Raw genomic sequence first — 21,508 nt, forward strand, 5'->3', positions numbered from 1 at the left:
CCTCATATTCAACACATTAACATGTTGCAAAAGGATAGTAGCCAGAAGGTATACTAATGTAGTAACATACTGGAATAAGATGAATATGGGATGAGTATTAATGGACACTTGATGGGCGGTGTAGACTTGATGGGCTGAAAGGCCTCTATCCCTGCCTAGATGATCACCTTCTTGAGATTGTATGATAGGCCCCCAAATAGTGAACGGGAATTAGAGGAACAAATGTTTCAAGAGATTGCAGGCAGCTACAGGACTAATAGGGTTGTCATTGCAGATTTTAACTTTCCCAATATAGACTGGGACGACCATAGTGCCAAGAGCTTGGATGGGGTGGAATTTAGCAAGTGTGTTCAGGAATGTTTCCCCAGGCAATATGTAGAGGCCCTACAAGGGAGGGGGCAAGATTTGACCTACTCTTTGGGAATTGGGCAAGAAAATTCCCAAGGAGCTGAACTAAGCGGAGACACAAGGAACTGCAGATGTTGGATTCTTGAGCGAAACACGAGATTTTGCTGCAGGAACTCAGTGTGTCAGGAAACATCTGTGGAGGGAATAGACAGATAACATTTGTGATCTGGACCCACCTTCAGACTGATTGTAGTAGGGGGGAGAATGCTAGAAAAGAGAGGTGGGGACTCAAAGCCTGGCAAGCGACAAATGGATACAGATCAGGGGTATAAGAAGGAGCTGCAGATGCTGGTCTAAACTGAAGATAGACACAAAAAGCTGGAGTAACTCAGCGGGATGGGCAGTATCCCTGGAGAGAAGGAATAGGTGATGCTTCTTCAGAGTTTTATTGGCTGAAATGGGTGGAGTTTGTGACAAAAGCCAGAAATTAAAAAATGGAGTGAAAATTAGACCAATTTTCCTCCCGGGATAAATAAAGTTCTATCATATCATATTGTATCGAAAAAGAGACAAAGATTGTCAAATAAGGAGATAAAATGTAAAGCCAGAAGGAGGGATATAAGAAAAAGGGGATGAGAGGTAGAGGAAAAAAAGGATAAAAATGAAACGCGTCTCTGGGATGGAAGATGGGTGTGCAAAGGAGGCCAAAGGAGCAGGTTTAGGTGGGAGATTGTGGGCGTAATCAGCGTGTGCTGGGGTGAAGGGGAAGCACAGGAAAGAGAGAAGCAGTAGGGAGATGTTCCTTGAAATTGGAGAATTTGATGTTTGCACTGTTGGGTCATAAGCTGCCCAAGAGGTGCTGTTCCTTCAGTCTGCATGTGGCCTCACTCTGGCAATGAACGAGTCCAAGGAAAGAAAGATCAGTTTGTAATTTCCTCCACAGATGTTGCCTAAAATTATATGTGGAGTTGTTATTTCCTCTGGCTAGATTGTCCAGAATCTTTGGAATTCAATTCACAAGAGGATTGCAAAGACTCAGTTGCTGAGTATTTTTAAGAAAGAACCATATACTTTCAAAGGATGGAGGGTAAGGGTTAGTGGCAAAAAGCAGGAAAGTGGCAGGGAACTCTACGATCATCTATAACTTTGAAAGACAGAGTAGGTAGAGTAGGCATAAGGGCTGAGTGGACAACTCCTGCTATTCTTAAGAGGAATAAACAGGAACTGCAGTATCTCTGGAGAACATGGGTAGGATATGGTTCGGGCTGGGTCTCTTCTTCAAACTGATTGTGGTGAGGAAAAAGCACTCTAGCTTCCTCCCCCTTTCCCCAAACGCAATCAGTCTGAAGAAGAGTCACAACCCGTTGTCTCTGTACTGTACACTGACAATGACGATTAAAATTGAATCTGAATCTGAACCCGAAACGTCACCTATCCATGTTGTCCAGAGATGCTGCCTGACCCGCTGAATTATTCCTGCACATTGTGTCTTTTCCTGCTATTCTTGTTATTATCATGCATTGAGCTATGTACAAGCCTCAGAGGCACCTTGCCACATATTCTCCTCTCTCATATTTTCTTTCATTAAAAAATGGTCAAACATGAAGCAATTCTTATTCAAGTGCAATGCTTGAAAGGAATTGATTGCCAGAGAAAGGGTGCATTGCGTCTCAAAGGAGCGGACTATCAATCTTATTCAATTCACTGGAGAATAAGCCATTAAACTGTTCAATAATATATTTTAGTGATTTTTATTACAGCAAGCTGTAAGAAATAAGAAAAATGTACATTTTCAGTTTAAGCTGAATAATGTACGCAGTGGAGCAGTTATTTGAAATGATTACATGTAATTGAATTTGCATAACCGTTTAACTTGGAAATTTCTCTCTAATATATTTCCTCTAATTTTGCTACTTATTACTTATTGATTTGTCACATATTTTGCAAATATCTATATTTTGCTGGATTTTTATTGAACTGACGTAAATTTCTGTTCAAACTCTTAATGGAAGGACAAAATTATTGTGCTCACATTGTATCACATCTGAAATTATCCTTCAAGTTCATCCCCAGTTGCCCCTGTCCCACTTAGGAAACCTGAATGTAAACCTCTGGAGACTTTGCGCCCCACACAAGGTTTCCGTGCCGTTCCTGGAGGTTCTCGAAGGTTTTTGTCAGTCTCCCGCTTCTTCCGCTTCTTCTATGTTCCGGCGATTATTTCAAAAAATTCAAAACCGGCCGCGACTAAAAATAGGTTGCCGTTTTAAAAATCGGTAATTTTTTAGTCGAAGCAGGTTGCGATGCTTGTTGAAGGTGGTTGCCGGGGGTTGCAGGTAGTGGAAGGTCTTACCTTAGTCTTACCTTCCACTACCTGCAACCTCCGCATAAGGAGCTCCAAGACAGAATGGTGTACTTGGTTTAATGTTGGTCTTTCCACTCTGGGAAAGCTCCAACCAAGCCTGCTTTTGTTCTGAAGATAGACACAAAAAGCTGGAGTAACTCAGCGGGTCAGGCAGCATCTATGGAGAAAAGGAATAGGTGATGTTTTGGGTCGAGTCCCTTTTTCAGATTTTTTATTTCTGTCCTTGCACTTTTCTGCTTCTAACATTGTGACTTTGAATCCTCTATCTAATTTCTTTAACGTATTGTACTTCAGTAAGTGCAGCTTTTATTTCTGATTTAAAGAGAATCTTGTATCCTTGGAGATGCATTAACAGTCCGTACAATTATAAGATGCCAAAAATATCTTCATCTGCAACTAGTCCCATATTGACCCTTTATTCCTGAAGTGTAACTTAGCATTGCAATGTTGCATCGGCAAATGAAAGTATCTCCTTCTGTGGTACTACGTCCCAAACTGCAAATATTATCCCAGATGTGGTTTCATCAAATTCCCTGTACAATTGCAGCAAGACCTCCTTCATCAAACCTCCATGCACTTAAGACTAATTTATGATGTGTCTAATCGGTTGCTGTATTTGCACATTCACTTCTTCAAACTAAATACCAGCAGCCTCCTATAAATCAACATGTGCTTATGTTTATCTCCATTTAAAAGATGTGACCTGGAAATTGATTGACATTTTTCCCGGAGAGATTTGTGATAAGAAATATTTCCAGGCTGTCTTCCATCGCTTCAGAAATTTGCGATGGGAGCTTGGATCTTTGTGTTTCGTGATGTCTTTGGGCTCAATGGTTGCTGGATTTGCAACAGTAAGTCACTGGCATTTGTCTTGTACATACCTGCTTCATTGCCAGTTAATTTGGGCTACACTTTACCCAAATCCCTAAATGCCACATTGCTGTGTGGATTAATAATTGTGTAACGTAGTAGAATATATTATTTGTTTTAGTCCCAATAGCAACCTTGAGGGGCATTGAGTTAGGTAGTGTGGGATAATGTTGGAGCCATCATAAACTGATATACAATGCCATTTATATCTGAAGATGTTTCATAATCTTTACAGATAATTATCACGTTTTAGTTTTTGGAGATACAGCATAGAAATAGGCTGTTCGACCCACTGAGTCCACACTGACCATCAGTCACCTGTTCGCACCAGTTATATCCCACTTTCTCATCCACTCCCCACATAGTAGGGGCAATTTGCAGAGGCCAAATAAATACATTTTTTAAATATATAGAAGCTATATAGAAATATATAGAATCTACAAAATCTCAAACCTTTTGGATGTGGGAGAAAACCAGAGCACCCAGAGAAAACCCACGCGGTTACAGGGAGAGCATGCAAACTCCACACAGTCAATACACGACGTCAGGATCAATCCGTCCTCTCTGGTGCTGTGTGGCAGCCATTCTTCTAGATGGAGCCATTGTTGTGGTAAAGGAACCAATTTGCACAGAACAAGGTATGTCCGTTGTAATTTGAGATATACAACAAATCTAAATTAACGCTATTCAACATGGGCCAGAGTACAAAAGGGACTTGCTGATTTTGCTGAATACATATGGAGATAGATGGAGCCTCATCGCAACGAGACACCTTGGACTAAGTTGGGGCTCAAGTTGGGGCTCAAGTCTGCTGATTTTAAAATGTTTGTTCCCCTCGCACCAACTGGACAGCACTTGAAACGAAAGGGCCAAATCAAACCGACTAAGAGTTGAGAATTACTGGCTGTCAGTTATTTGTAGTTCATTCTTTGTTGGACTTGCACGTCATGGCCAGACATAGGTCTAGGTTAGTTGGCAAGTGCATAATCACCCTTTAGGAATGAAGCTGGCTTGCATTGCAGAATATCAGGAAGTATTCATCTTTTCATTATAATTTTCAACTTTGTGGCAATTGAATTGATTCATTCGCTCATTTGAAGTACATTTGTGCATTTGAAAGGAAACGCCACTCGCATATGGATCTTTATAATTAGCTTGGCAAGAAATGTGTGTGTATCATCAGGAATTTTATGGATGTGCATGATTAAAGCTCAATTTGGCAGCATTTCTCCCCGTCGCTTACATGGAAGGTGCTGGCATGTGGATAATCTTTCATTTCTAAATGGAAATGGTCAAATGATTGATAGTACAACTGTGCTGACCGATGTTAAATTACTGTGGATGCACCAGCGAAACACTTACTCTTGGTGCTTCTCTTAACACTGAGGAAACTTACTACTTAAGGGCCTGTCCCATGAGCATGCGACTTCATGCGGCAAGCGCGACCAAACCGGAAGCGGGGGCCACGCATGGGCCGGGCGGAGGTTGAGTGATCCCCGTACAGGGCCGGTCCCACCAGCTTGCGAAAGCATGCGCCGAGCGCAACCAAACCGGAAGCGAGGCTGCGCGGAGGTCGAGTGATCACATTCGAGTTGACGTGAAGTTTGAGTTAAGTCCGCGGGAAGTGCGCGCTAGGTGTACGCCGTCAAGACGCTGCGTATATTGGAGATGGTGCGTATGGCATCAAGACGGTGTGTACGCCCGTCGAGGCGGTGCGTACGGCCTCAATGCGGCTGCGGGCCGGCAGGCCGTTGCCTTGCGGAATTTTTGAACAGTGTCAGTTGTTCGGAGCCCCGTGCGATGTCGGGACCAGCTCCGCACAACTCGATACGGCTCCGGCGATCGAAGTGGGACCGGCACCGCGAGGCCGTACGGCTCAAGCGACCACGTTAGGTTTCGCTTGCCGCATGCAGTCGCATGTTCGTGGGACAGGCCCTTTAAGGTATGACCGTCATCACTTTGAACCTGATTCAAAATATTCCTGTGTCATGAGTGCAAATTAATGAAACTACTTCAGATTGTCTATCCCGGAAGATTGCATGAAATTCATCAGAAGGTACTTTAGGAGACTTTATAAACCTTTGCTCGGGTACTTCTGGCAATCCTGCGATGGTTGAATGTATTTGGTAAAATGAGAAGAAATGATGTTTGCTGCATGCACACATTACGCTGGGATTAGCAGTTCTGCCTCCTGGGATTTATATGGATAAACTCCGGGCTCAGTCGGAATCCTGCTAGGATTGAATGGGCACTCATCTGTCTCTAATGACTTGGGAGTGCTTGCAACTCTGCGATGGTGATAATTTGTATCCACTTGAAATGGCATTAGCAAAGGCCAGCTGGGCTGATCCATCTTCTCGAACGATATAGTGCGGCAGAACGTGCAAAGGCACTGCTGATCGTTGATTTGTTTGGATGCTGGCCAAGCGAAGCCTTGCAGGATCGAACCAGCCATTCACATGCAGCACCTTTAAGCCCCTGTCCCACGATGCAAGTTCACCCAAGAGCTCTCCTAAGTTTAAAAAAAAAAAAATCAAACTCGTGGTAAGTATGTAGAATGTATGTAGCGGGTACGTCGGAGCTCATGGATGTCTCGTAGCGGCTCGTAATGCTAACGGCAGGTACTCGGGAAACGCGGAAACCCGTGAAGTTTTTTCGACATGTGTAAAACATTTCCAAGAGTAAAAAAAATACTTGTGATGAGGTACCACGAGTTTGATTTTTTTTTTTTTACTCTGGAGAGCTCTTGGGTGAACTCTCATCGTGGGACAGGCCCTTAACTCTCTGCTTTGTTTGTAGAACATTTCAAAAACTGATTTAATCCTGTTGAATGTCCGAAGAAGGGTCTCAACCCAAAATGTCACCTATCCATGCTCTCCAGGGATGCTGCCTGACCCGCTGAGTTACTCCAGCATTTTGTTTCTTACCCTGCTGAATGTTTATGTGTCAGTATCCATCTTAGTTTCAAAACTTTCCGCATTTTCGCTGTAGCAATGAAGGATTTGCATTAAAGAACGGTCCCCACCCGAAATGTTACCTATCCATGTACTCTAGAAATGGTGCCTGACCCACTGAGTTACTCCAGCACGTTGTGCTCTAAGCAAGATTCCAGCATCTGGAGTTCCTTGTGTCTTGATTTGCAATCATGGTCCACCCACTGAAGACCAAGTTCAAGTCAAGTCAAGTCAAGTTTATTTGTCACATACACATACGAGATGTGCAGTGAAATGAAAGTGGCAATGCTCACGGAAATTTTAATGCAAAAAGACAAACAGGACAAAAAATGCACCAAACAAATCTATAAACCTCAATCATAACACTGTGCACATTACTTATTCTGTTTACAGATAATAACCTCTGTAATAACTTCGAAGGAAAAGATCATTTTCTGGACTAGAGTAGTAGTGCACCCCAGACACTTGTCGGATTTCGGACATTTTCGGATTTCCGAATGGAAGATTTTTAGCGTGGTAGAAAGGCGGGGAATCATTTACAGTCCGAATTGCCTCTGGAAGAAACTCCTTTAATCTTAACCTCTCCGTTCCCAACTGCGGATGGGGGCTCCGTCGGAGGGGCGTTTAGCCCCCGGCACCGTAGCGGGCTGCGAACTCCAAATCCGTTGCAGGGCGCCCCAGCTCCGCGAATGTTGGGAGAAGGTTGAAGAGTGTACCGCACATTTGATCCGGTAAGGTGTCCATAATAGGATCCCAGATGCGACGTTTCCCACATTAGCTGGGGTGGGGGAAGGCCGGGCGGCGCAAGCTTGGAAATACAGGGGTCTCGGAAGTTCAAGAATGATGTTCCAGCAGAAATTTTACATTTAATGTAAATCCAAGGATATCCCCGTCTTCCACCAGGTGGGGAAAGAATGCACCCCTTCAGGCTGGGTCATTCAAAGCCTCCATATGTGTGACTTCCCTTAAGCAGTTTACAGTCTGTGGCTGTGCTCCAGGATTAGGCTTACAGTATTTGGGTACCTGTTGCAGATCCAGTTTGGCCTCTGTACGCTGCTTTGGTGTGCAGATGCCTCCTTAATATGGCCGTTTCAAGATTTTCATTTTCTGGACTATTGGATAAAAGTTGTGCAGTACTCCAACATACTATCAGTTTTTTTTTTTAGATACAGTGCAAGGATATAAATAAATATTCAAAATAATCCAGAAACCATCAAGGGAGGGCAGGAAACAGGGTCCTTTTGAGTTTAATAATAATAATAATATATTTTATTGTCATTGCACGTCAGTGCAACGAGATTTAGTATGCAGCTTCCAACCGATGAAAAAGAAAAGTAAAATAAATAAATAAGCTGTTTGTGGAGACCATCCGAGGGAGACAGTCCAGGGGGGTGAGGGGCCACTCAACAGGGCCGGTTCAGAGCCGCTATAGCTCTTGGAATAAAGCTGTTTCTGAGTCTGGAGGTTTGGGCGTAGAATGCCTTGTAACGTTTGAAGAGAACGTTAGAACTGGGACACTGATGCATGAAAGGTATGTGTGACTCAGAATCCCTAATGTGCGTTAAAGGGAGCATGTGGACAGGAGAGTGTTCAACAGTGTGCAGGAACCAGTGTTCGGTGTGTTAAAGGAAGTGCAGGAATCGGGGCTCTGGTATGTTAAAGAGGACAAAAAAAAAGTGTATCAGTGGGAACACAAGACCAGGAGCCCTGGTAGGTTGCAGGAAGTGTGAGAATCAATAGCCAGTGAGCTTAGTATTGAACTATCTAGATAACTGAATCTTACTGTATGTTACAGGCCAAAACGTTTTTTAAAAAAAACACAGAATATATTTTCTTGAGAAACACAAATGTTATGTTCATTCCCACTCTCAGCCTCTCTTCACAGCACTGTCAGTTGACATTGGGTACAAGAAAATTCACATTCTCCAAATGGCTGTCGTTGTACACTGAAAAGCGACTGTGAATGTTAGTGGGCAAATCACTCGAAGCAGCCAGGTCGTGGCTCATCCTCATACTGGCCGGCATCTCAAGGCAGGGATTGCTGGTTGGCAGTAGAAATCCTGGAGGATTTATTTCCCAGTCCATAAGGTCTAAGGCTAATGTCTTCTCAGACTGGGAAGATTAACTGTGTGACCATAATTTAACATGTTGATGTTGGAAGAGCCAGGGCTATAGTCTTCTTGACTGTTGCTTAAATAATTTCTGCTTTCATTGGTAATCAGCCAGTTCGAAGTGAGCACCTTATGACTCGAGTCTCAATTGGAATACCACCTAATTTTAACCTAAATAGTAAGTGATCAGGACAAATTAGGACCAGCGGCAGATGACCTCAGGCAGGGTGTTACTAGCCCTGATTTGTCCTGTTCTTGTCCTCTTGCTTCAAATCCAACCCTCCGACCCACTACAACCAGTGTGAAGAAGGGTCCTGACCCAAAACATGACCTGTTCATTTTCTCCAGAGATGCTGCCTGACCGAATGTGCCGAGTTACTCCAGCATTTTGTGTCTATCTTTGGTGTAAGCCAGCATCTGCAGTTGCTTTTTTTTAATTACATTACAGAACGAGATCCCTTTTGGAATTCGTGGCATTTACTTAGGTTGCATTTGCTTCAATTAATGTGAATTTTCAAACTGAATTTTAGAAATACTGTCGATAAACACAAAATGCTGGAGTGACTCCGTTGGTCAGGCAGCATCACTGGAGAAAAGGAATAGGTGATGTTTCGGGTTGAGATCCTTCTTCAGACTTCTTTAGGAGTACTTCTTTAGAAATACTGTCACTGTTATGTCGTGCGTTAATTGAATGTTGCAGATGTAATTGACAGTTTCCTGTGAATTGTTCAACAAATCCATGCATTTGGTCTATGCTTTCACTTGCCGGGAGGGGTTGCTGTGATATTGGTTCTGAAGTTATAATCTGACAGGCCGACCCATGGGTTTCAGTTTGACACTGACTGAATGATGTAAGTCACTTTGTGCAGCAGCTGAATGAAGGAATGACACTTGTTAACTGTGTCTAAAGTGCCCTCTGATGGTTAGTGGTGATATTTTCTGCAATGTGACTAAATGCTGTGCAAAGAATATTCTCCCACATCACAGTGATTGTGATTGTATCACCTAGTAATTTAAGTAAAGCATGATCAGTAAATGAAGTCATCACCAAATCAATGCCTGGACTCCGCATATTGCAGGGGCGGCCCAGTGGCCCAATGGTAGAGTTGCTGCCTTACAGCGACAGAGACCCGAGTTTAATCCCAACTACGGATGCTGTCTGGATGGAGTTTGCGCTTTCTCCCTGTGACCGTGTGGGTTTTCCAACCGATCACTCCGGCTTCCACCCACATTCCAAAGACGTGCAGGTTAATTGGCTTCTGTAAATTGTCCCGAGTGTCGAGGATAGAACTAGTGTAGGGGTTTTCATTGGTCAGCATGGACTCAGTGGGCCGAAGGTCCTGTTTCCACACTCTATCTCTAAACTAAATTACTATCACATTGAGTCTGAATGGCTGAGTAGGTTAGTGATCATCACACATGTTGATGCGACTTCAATGAAATTGTTTTGCACATGTGCGTTCCCTGGACCACATGGACCAGACTTACAGAAGCAATCCTTCACAACGGATGGCTTTTGTTGGTTCCCAGGCATGTTTGTTGCTATGGAGATTGGCATGGGAACGCCTACTGATAGTTGGATTTCCCACCTCACCCCAGATTGCTAGACTCTGCCGTCACAGGACCCAGGGCTTATCATCCTTCATGGTAACACGCACCTCAGCTGATCACAACCATCTCCCCATCCCACTGCCAGTGGCCCACCTGAGCAAAGATCTAAACTTTTCCATATCTCTTCTTCAAAACTAATGCTCCACAATCCTAGGAGTTAGGCATAGTCAATCGTCAAAGAATATGGAATAATGTCCCTTCATCAAATTTGAGGAAAATCGAAAAAACAAATGCAGATGTTGAAAATCCAAAATAAACACTGGAAAATGCTGGAAACATCCAGCTGGTCAGGAAGCATCTGCGGAAAGAGTAATAGAGTTGACGTTTGTTTCAGGGCCATTCATTAGCTCAATGAACAGTCATCTAAATGAAGTTTTAACTCTTTCTCTTGCTTGATGGATGTTCAATGTCTAATCAGAAGAGATAAATTAATGCTATTTAGGAAAGTTAGATCAAGAGAATATCAATAAAAATTAATAGGATCAGGATTAATAGGATAAAAGTATATCAGTCTGAGGTGCAATGTAAGGCAATATAAGACACTGGTGTATTGAATGAATGCCAATGCACAGGCTTTTAAGTTAAGTCTGCTACGGTTGTGATGAACGTTGATGTACAACAGTTTAACGAGACCTCGTGAGAATTCCATGGGTAAAGAGAATTCTCAGTAACTTCCTTATTTCTATTTATTATGGAAAAACTGGGAAAATATCCGTTATTTCAAGTAGATTATTCACTGAACCAGATTTCTGTAGCATTTGGTAGCATATGGGAAACCATTGCCTATGGCGGTATAATTGTTCCCATCTTTATGTGGTTGAGATAAATACAGGATGAATTTTGTCCTGTGTAGGAAGGAACTGCAGATGGTGCTGGTTTGTATGGCACAAGATGCTGGAGTAACTCAGTAGGACAGGCAGCATCTCTGGAGAGAAGGAATGGATGGCGTTTCGGGTCGAGTACCATCTTCAGACCTTTGCCCTATTTTTGTCCTAATCAGAAGTCCTATTTATTTGGCTGCTGATCTTGATGTTGTGTTTAAACCCAAATGGAGTTTTACATATTGTGCCTGTACCTCCATAAGAATAACCCATTCTAGTTATACTGCACATGTCTGCTCTTGTGACATGAATATCATAGGATGCCATAGGGGTAAGGGCAACAATTGTGTTAATTAACATCCACCATTCATGTGGTCAGGGTACCTTCCCTCTGCCTTTGTGTGTTGCCTCCATGCACTCACCACCCCCCCACCCCCGACTTTAGTGTTTAGTGACTGTGCAGTTAAACACCCAGACTCAATTGAAGATCAACACTTTCCAATCTTTCACCATTTAAAAGCCTTTCAAAGTTTCTCTTTCTTTCTGCAGAACTGTTTCCCCACGCTGTACTCTGTTAGCTTTGTAGTTGTCCATTCAATTGGTTTGTCTATATCTCTTTGTAGCCACTTCTCACCACTGCACACTTTCCAACTTAGTTTTGTATCATTATTAAGTTGGAAATGTTACAATTGATTCCCTCAGCCGAATCATTGAAACAGATTGTGAATAAACCCAGACTTAAGCATCGATCCCTGAGGTTCAATAGTCTTCCTGGTCTCCCAACCAGAGAAGGACTCCTTTGTTTTCTATCTGTTCCTTGGCTCTCAAGTGGTTTTAGTACATTGCCCCCAATTTCATGTGTTCCAAATTTGTTCAGCATCCTCCCATGTGCGATGAAATTGAAAAAACCTCCTGAAAATGCAAATGCATCATATCGATGGGTTAGTCTTTAGATACATTTGCAAAGAATTCCAGTGGATTTGTCAAACAGGATTTCATAAATACACGTTGAGTTAACAAGGACCGGAGGGTGATCATAAGTGATGTAGAATTAGGCCATTCGGCCCATCGTCTACTCCGCCATTCAATCATGGCTGATCTATCTCTCCCTCCTAACCCCATTCTCCTGCCTTCTCCCCATAACGTCTGACACCTGTACTAATCAAGAATCTATCTCCAAATGTGGTGGGTGCATGGAATGAGCTAACAAAGGAGGTGATAGACGATACTTAAAATACATTTGGACAGATACATGGAGAGGAAAGATTGAGAGGGATAAGGACCAAATGCAAGCAAATAGGATTAGCATAGATATGCATCTCATCCAACATGGACGAATTATGCCGAAGGGCCTGTTTCCATGCTCTATAACTCTGAATCGCTAAGTCTGCTCAATCATATTGTTTTCAAAGTATCTTAATGTCATCTCAATTATTTTAGACACCAGCTTTTTCCAAACAGCCAATGTCAGGCTGACAATTCCAGAGTTCCCGGTTTTATCTCGCACTCCTTTGACGAAGTGACACATCACATTTGCAAAAGTCTGATATGCAAGAACTGTAGAATGCATAGAATATTGGAAGATGACAACCAGAGAACCAACTGTCGGCAGAGGCTCAGACATCTGTAGCTCATCGGGTCCTTGGGATTTGTTGTTCACTGTTGGCTTTAGCTGGATTTCTTTGCTAACACTAATTTATTTTCCTTCCTTGTGTTTGAGCTTGTCCTGGCGATGTGCACGTCAGGAAATTTGGATGTGTGGCTTACATCGAAGTGAAATGTGTAAATGGGATGTTCGCATTTCTGCTGGAAATTGATGGCATATGTGTGATGCTGTGAACTGGGTAATGTCTGAAGCTGGAAATGCATTTAAATAGGATATAACCTCCAGAGCTGCATTCTCTGCCATTGAACTTTGCAACACAGAAGCCAAGTTTTCAACATTGACCCCTGCTAACCCCATTTATCCTTTAGCTTTACTGTTACTGATAGGTCTCCAGGCTCCCTGGAAATACATGACAGCTTTCAACCTTACCATCTCTGCGATCTAGCGCAGCTTCTGAAAACCTTTGCTATCCACTCTGTCACGTCATGCCATTATTCATTGCTTCCTGTATAAGGTCACTGCCTGCATTACTGTTCCAGCCACAGTCCACTTCACCTTGTTAGTACAGGTTACATGTTAACGACAGCCCACCCAAATGATAACATCAACCTACGAATAGCATGGTTGGCACTGTTTGCCCAGAACAGTTGTACAGATGAGAGGTTGGAACTTCAAAATACAATCTAAAAATAAGTGTCTGAAGAAGGGTCCTGACCCAACCTTTTTCTCCAGAGATGCTGACAGACCCGCTGAGTCACTCCAACACTTTGTGTCTACCTTCTAAAAATAATGGAGTTGAGTAACCAGAAAGAGATTTATTTGGCACCTCATTAGATCGGCTTTCCGAACCAATTCAAAAGTATCACCTGCCCCAGTAAAACTCCGAGAATCTGCAATCGGATCATTTCAGAACTTGTGGGATTTGGCATCCAGTTCACTCACTCATTCGTACAGATGTGAGCCATGGGTTTGAGTGTGAGTTGGGTCCGCAGCCAGACCTGGGTTTTAGACTGAGAGCCAGATGTGAGGTCAGAGTCTGGTACCCCAGTGGTCAGGAACATGGAAAAGTGTGTGCAGCCATGGGCAGGGTCCATCATGCTTTATATTTCCTGTTCTTTTTCAACTCACCGGATGCACAGGTACATTAATGGTGCCGCTGTCTAACATTTGAAAAAGTGAATTAAAACTGTGCTTGGCTATTATCAGGAGTGACATCCAATAGATTGGAAAATCTGTCAGTTCAATGCCACCAAAACACCAAGTGCGTGGATTTTCAAAATTTTATTGCATTTTTGTTTGTGGTTGCTTCTGGACTTTATTTTGTGTGTGTTTCTTTTATCTCTTTTAAATGTCATCTCAGCAGTAAATTAGATGAAGGGATTTTTTTTCTTTTTTACAACAATGTGCCAAGTAGTGAAAGTAAAATATTCCTCCAGCAAGTCTCACTGAGTGAAAAATTATCATATAATACAAGTCCTACATTTAAAATTCATTCTCAGTCATTTGGAGCAATGATGTCTTCATTTAAGGATGGATTACCCAATTTTCTTCATTGTGCCTGGGAATAGCAGTGCCACATTATGAAATTGCAATTTAGAACCTTTAAATGCCCAGTTATGGAGACTATTTCATTGCTCTGGTTGATCATGACATTCAATTACTCTGCAGTTGTTGCAATATTCAATTCCCTTCAACCTCACAACACTTGTAGCAATGCCTATCACGGCTGTACGGGGTCTGTACGTGTTCACCATTGACTGCATTTACACCTGCGCATCGGGAACACGACTCTTTGACTATAGGTGAGAATTCTGCAGAACTCCCGCAGAATGCAAAGCATGAACTCAAGTATTTAAACGTTTGTTACTGTAATTCTACATATCAACTGTATCTTCCACCTCTACGAATGGCCTCCTACACAGTTCCAAGGAAGCTCAGCCAACTCAACTGCCAATTAGTGACAATGGAGACTCAATATCAAGTTCAAGGCATTCAGATCATGATTCTGCTGCTCCCATTTACACTGCCTGCAGAGCCATTTCTCATAATTATTTACAAAATTATTATTCCTTCCATCAACATCCCTTTGTCAACTCCACACTATCACTGACCATCTGTAGGGAATGTAGGGGAGTCCCGGTGGAAGCCTGTTGTGGGCACGTGCGGCACCAAGCTTGATTCATAAGATAAAACTGTTCAATTATTTTTCTGTAACTTTGCGCAGAAAACATGGTGACTCTTGTGTACTGCCTTGGTGAAGACTGTTGTATGATTCTACTGGGTTGTAAAAAACAATGCATTTCACTGTGCCCAGGTACATGTGACAATAAATTGATCTTTCCTTCCCTTCCCCCCCCCCCCCCCCCTCTTTCTCTGCATCATAAAACATACTTACCTCTATTCTTTCCATGCTGATGAAAGGCCGTTGATGTGATATGTTTTGTTCCACAAGAAAGCTGCCAGACCCGAATATTTTCAGATTTTTCATTTTAGTTCAGGCTTCCAGCACCTGGAGCATCTTCATCACATTGATCTTATATTAATAAACATATGAGAGAGCTCAGTGAGGAGAGATGTCAGCTATGTACTGGACAATGAATATTGACCCATTTATTGGACGTTCTTATTTTGACAGGCTATCTACAAGATGGTATCGACTGTGATGAAGATGCCTGACGATGAAGCAACACCAGAGAAAAGAACAGATAAAATCTTTCGACAGATGGACTCGAATAACGATGGTAACAGCCAAACTATTCCCTTGCATATTCCACAATCATTTCTACCTTCAGTACTTTTTACAGCAGAGGTCCCACTGCCTGCCATGAAGAACATGGCGTTGGCCCCAGTTTATGCCTTTATGTCCCTGTGCCGAAGCTCGATAAATGAACAGTGGTGCTTGACTCCATAAAATACTTTGAACCATAAAGCAAATTGGTTTTATATTGAATCTGTGGAATTCGTTACCACAGACGGCTGTGGAGGCCAAGACATTGGGTATTTTTAAGGCGCGGATTGACAGATTCTTGATTCGTAAGGGTGTCAGGGGTTATGGGGAGAAGGCAGGAGAATGGGGTTGAGAGGGAAAGATAGATCAGCCATGAATGAATAGCCATTAATGGGCCAAATGGCCTAAGTCTGTTCCTATAACATGAATTTATAATTAGATGTCAAATGTAGACTCCAATGAGTGCAGAAAGGGTACATCCGTGCAGCCGTTAGGGCACTGCCCCATATTAAATTCCAACCTTCGGGGCTGTCTGTGTGGAGTTTGCAGGTTTTCTCTGTGACCATGTGGGATCCTCCCAGGTGCTTCAGTTTCTACCCACATGCCAATTATATGCGGGTTGGAAAGTTATAGCCATTGTAAATTGCTCCTATGGGAGGATGAAGATTCTCGGGGAGGTGAAAGGGAATATGAGGTGAGAAAAAATAGATTTGCTGTGTGAACCATCATAGACTTGATAAGCTAAAATTATCCACGTCTCTGTTACAAGGAGACACGATATACCCAAGGTTATTACTTCTCTTCACGGATTAGTGGGGGAATTGAAAGATGAGGAAAACTCAGCACAAAAATTCTTTCTAGTTTTGAAGAACATTATTAATAATGATCAATTATTATTAATAATTCATTCATTAAATAAACATGGATTTATTAAAAAATGAAACTATTAGTTATTATTAATAATTATGAATAATGTCAACATTTATTTTTACTTCATCTTTTACTCCAGTCACATTAAGTTTTTAAGGTACACAAAAAAGCTGGAGAAACTCAGCGGGTGCAGCAGCATCTATGCAGCGAAGGAAATGGGCAACGTTTCGGGCCGAAACCCTTCTTCAGCCCCATAAATGCTGCTGCACTCGCTGAGTTTCTCCAGCTTTTTTGTGCACCTTCGATTTTCCAGCATCTGCAGTACCTTCTTAAACAGTAATTTTCTTTATGGGCTTTTCAACCAAAATTGTTAACCTTTCTGTGACAATCTGATAGTCCTTAAAGAAGCACAAAAAGGACCTTGTGGCAAACCACTAACTAGTGTGTTGACTGTCCATGACAGAAAAAAGTCAAACCCATGACGTTGTAGAAAACATTCAAGTATTAATAAAATATCAGTTCAATTACGATCTATTTCCTTTGCTCTGCATTCCTTTATGTTGCTTTTTTTCCAAAGGAAAAATATTTAATTTCTAATATTTAAAGCTTAAAGTTTTGACAGAAGAATATCCATATTATTCTCTGGGAGTTTTTTTTTACACACAAAACCGGAAAGGAATTCCACAAAACACACAAAAAATGCCCATGTAAATCATACCTGTCATACATTTAGGTATGTGCCAATTCAACATGTCATGTTTGTCATTAAATCATACCAAGTTGTTTTAGCCATTGATGTTGCATTGCTCACCTGTTGAAGACCCATGTTTATTTAATGCACATCCTGCATAGCGCATACCTCATAATTGGTGGAGATTCTTGTTGATATTTCCCATAAGGGATATACAAGAGATGACTTTAAATCATTTTGAAGAATCGATCTCTGGGAACCTTTTATTTGTGAATACAAGTCAGTGGACAGAGGGAGGGAAATGCCCGAACTATAACCACATAAATATATGAATCTACATGGACTTCATCCTCGAATTACATGCCTTAGTAAATTTCACCACATGCCTTTCCCATTTTACCAAAATAAATGTTCTCCTAATATCATTCTTTATTCAATTCCTCAGCTACCCAATTGTCTAACGATACTAAGGACAAAAATTGATATACGATATTTTTGTTTTTTTCCCGCTTAAGTAAAATATTCCAGTTCAGTTCAGTTTTAATTTATTGTCACATGTTCCAAGGTAGAGTGTAAAGGTTTTGTTGCGTGCTAACCAGTCAGACAATATATGATTACAATCGAGCCATTCACAAGATGATAAGGGAATAGCGTTTAGTGCAAGGTAAAGCCAGTACAATCCGATCAAAGATAGTCCGAGGGTCCCTGATGAGGTGGACAGTGGTTCAGGACTGCTGTAGGATGGCTCGGTTGCCTGATAACTGATAATGAAATGATTCAATTTTCATGAATTGATTTTTTATGAAAACAGCCTGTTATTTTTTCAAAACAGATTGTTCCTTAATACACGTTTTTACACATTTCTTCCAGGTAAATTGTCCCTTGAAGAATTCATTAAAGGTGCCAAGAGTGACCCCTCCATTGTACGGTTACTACAGTGTGACCCAAGCAGTGCATCTCAGTTCTAATGGGACATGATTGTATCGCACTGATCATCCGAAGTAAAGGAACGAGCTTTCATTCCAGCTGGATTGCCAACCCTTTGTCTGACCTCCATCTCATCATGAATTGATCTTCCTGCCATAAGAGGGTGATTGACTAACATGGACAGCATAGTTTACCCACGCTGTCTTCGGGGGAGCTTTTAGTCACTGCATTGTTACTTTTGTATTGTGTTTTCTGTGCAATGGACACTTCAACAATCAGGCATGCCAACACTCATAAGGCGACAGGACATTGTGCGTAAGGCTCTCCACTATGGTTCAGAATAATGCACATGTCTGTTATTGACTCATAACCTGAACATCAGTTTGACATTGCGAATGTAAAGGTGCCACATATGGGAGCTTGCAATCACGCTTTGAGTGCATTGTAGCTGCTCTAGTTATTGCATATTGTTGTACAAACCAACAATTCCAATTCCCAGAATGATCTATAGTGATCTGCAAATGAACCTAATGGATTATTTCACTTGCAGATTCACCAAGTGAACCTCTGATCACTGTGCAAAGTATAGTTTACGCTTAGTAAGCAGGAAGACATTACAGATTTGTTTGCAAGGGGAGGTGCAAACTGAGGTGAAATGTTTTAAGTGGCCCTCACGTACACAGTGGAGCTGTTGATGTGTATACAGAGTGTGCCCTGAACATAATTTTGGTTTTATAAAAAAATACTTGGAATCGAGCACCGCTGATTTACCAACTTATATATATTCCCCAGTCTAAGATTTCTAAATCTGGTAGATTCCCAACACAAGGTTTGATCAGTTGAAGAATTGTCAGTGGCCGATGATTATATAAAAATGGCAATGAGTTGTTGCCTAAATTATGGAAAATCACCAAATCTCCCTTCAGCTCACGTCTTATCCAATAATGAGGTCCATCTCCCTGATTCCATTTCACTGGGAAGAAGGTAAACAGTTGGTGGAAGTAGTGGAATGAAGGACATACCCAATTCCAAATCCACAAAAAATTGTCATCCAAACAAAACAGGTCTGATGAGACTGGATTCTGTTGTAAAGTAATAATAGATGTCACTCTCGTGGGAAAGGCAAGTCTGCCGCGTTTTCGATGAAGGAGTAAATAATCGCCTGTGTTAGTGTGTAAGTGCTACCAAGTGCAAAGGTAATGTGAATTTGATTTATGCACCAGATTGACATGGTATATCGTGCATCCAGTACTTTTGTTTTGTGACGGCATGCACCAGCACGGCGTTCCGGCAACCCCCAAAATAGTTAAATGTCGTTATTTTGTTTTACGGCCACGTAATATATATGTTTATTTATCTTGTGTGCCAGCACCTTTATTTGTGCAGAAAAAAAGCGCTGTTTGCATCTATCAGACACTATGGCCAAAAACCCAGACACCAACAGAATTGATGGCTGTTAGAAACGTACGAGGGAATACTGTGGACAAGTGCGCTAGATGCAAGGTCTTCCTGCCTGATATTATTACTGTCTCACCATGTTATTAATAACTGGAATAAAAATCCACTTTATCCTTGTGATGAGTATACTGAGTCTGCTCTAGCACGAGTGTTTTGCGTGCTTCAGGAATGAAGGAGGAATCACTGGCAGTGCATGTTAGATCATGGTATAGGAGGAATTGTATTAAAAGTTAAATGTATTTTTAACAGTGTTGTAATTCATCTTCAAATACTATTCTAAATTAAAACATCATTGTTTTAAAGCAAGAAATGAAATGCCGTTTTTTTCCATCGTGTGGAAATCAGACTTGATCTACTTATTGAAATCAGTGGCATAAAATGTTACTGCTTGGGCAGTTTGTTTTTGTGCTCAAGTTTCCAGCATCTGCAGTCTCGTGTGTCCATATAGAACATTAGTTGCTCTGAATTTGACAATATCATTGCTGAATGCAGAAACATTTAGCACATTGTCGAAATGGGCAGATTTTGTGTTTGAGCTTATGTAGTGCCTGTATGACTTTTTTTTTAATTGTTTCTACTTGAATCAAAAGATCAGATTTGATGTTTTTGCTCAAGATTTCAAGGCAGGAACTGGGCTGAAAATGAAGAGCAATGTTTAATTGTTGGTGCGAAGGACTGGTCATGAGAAAAATAAAGCAGCCTTGATGTTAACTCCAAGGAACAAACGACACCAATGTAAATGTCAAAGTTTTTATACATGCTTTCTAGCTACACTCTATTTGAGACGCTCATAAACCTGTTGCGACCAAGCCTTTGGTCACGAATGCAGCAGAGCATTATGAGAATGTTTCTGATTGTTGACCATCAGTAGCCCACTGGTAGAAATAGCGAGTTAGTGGTTCTGTTGGTAGATCCAAAAGTGGTTATCTGACTTCAGGAAGGTTAAAAAGATATACAAGCCAAACAGAAAAGAAGATATAGATAAAAGTCAATCAAGAAACATTGCATTTATACAAGAGAAACTTTAGTGAGGTTTTAATGAGTAATAAAATATAAATGGAAGTAGTAGGATATTTAAGTCAGAAATTACCTAGTTGCCTTGTTTCAAGTTTCCTACACTCTGCTTTTATCTTTAAATGCGTAGTTGGCACGGATCAAAAAGTTGCAAAGTGCAACAGATGGTGGAGCCAAAGATCCAGACTGCTCAGTCTTAAAAGAGGGAATCATTTGGAGGATGTGCACCTATGGAATAAGGATGAACCTGTAAAAGTCGGGGCTTGTAACGTAGAGATGGCAACAACTTGCCAAGGAATGTTATAATAGATTGCAGCCACAGGCCATCATGTCAGGACATAACGATCCTTTGGCAGCAATACAATGCAATATCCAAACCACCATGTTTACTTACCTTATCATTTGTCTGTGCAGAAAAGAAATACCTAACTGCCCTGGAACCATGTGTGAGGATGTGCAAGAACATTCATCACCAACACAAATCAGCCATCAGTACAAGTATGTTGCTGAAGAATATGATATCAACGATGCTGTAATGAGCAGAGGATATTTAATTCATCATTGGCATCAATGGGTATTTGTTATGGAAGTTAATGAGAAAACGTGTGAAATCCTGCACTGGTGTAGCTTATTACATCCCATGCTCAGTTATGTGCAGATGCAGGGCTGCATGCAGAGGTGCTGCACGGTGGCGCAGCGGTGGCGTTGCTGCCTTACAGCGCCAGGGACCCGGGTTTTATCCTGACTATGGGTGCTGTCTGTACTGAGTTTGTACAGAGCTCTCCCCTTGACCTACCTGGGTTTTCGTCGGGATCTCCGGTTTCCTCCCACGCTCCAAAGACATAAAGATTTGTAGGTTAATTGGCTTGATATAATTGTAAATTGTCCCTCGTGTGTGTATGTCAGTGTGGACTCGGTGGGCTGCAGGGCCCGTTTCTGCAGGGTATCTCTAAACTAAACTAAAAGGCCTGAGCTGGCACTAGGCCCATATTGAGTAACTTGTCACCTGTATGTGAGAAAGGCAGGTGATCTCACATTAATTACTCTTTGGTTATTTTGTCTCTTGCCTACAGTGAGGGGTAACTTGTTGTGGCACATCTTCTTGGCATGTGAGAGGAAACATGAGCATCCAACCGA

General features: G+C 41.8%; 1 protein-coding gene across 3 annotated transcripts in view; it reads left to right on the plus strand.

The window, feature by feature from the left end:
• The window catches only part of LOC129709753 (hippocalcin-like protein 1), a 105,369-nt gene extending 85,453 nt beyond the window's left edge, over window positions 1-19,916 (plus strand). For 2 of the 3 annotated variants that reach the window (XM_055656310.1, XM_055656311.1), the window contains exons 3-4: window positions 15,319-15,424; window positions 17,843-19,916. In XM_055656310.1, the coding sequence (XP_055512285.1) occupies window positions 15,319-15,424; window positions 17,843-17,940 (204 nt within the window). In that variant the 3' untranslated portion in view covers window positions 17,941-19,916. The remainder of the gene's footprint in view (window positions 1-15,318; window positions 15,425-17,842) is intronic. The other variant, XM_055656309.1, reaches the window with a different exon arrangement.
• Window positions 19,917-21,508: the final 1,592 nt, after the last annotated feature.

This window comes from Leucoraja erinacea, chromosome 26 (genome assembly GCF_028641065.1).
Source record: "Leucoraja erinacea ecotype New England chromosome 26, Leri_hhj_1, whole genome shotgun sequence".
Taxonomy (NCBI): Eukaryota; Metazoa; Chordata; class Chondrichthyes; order Rajiformes; family Rajidae; genus Leucoraja; species Leucoraja erinaceus.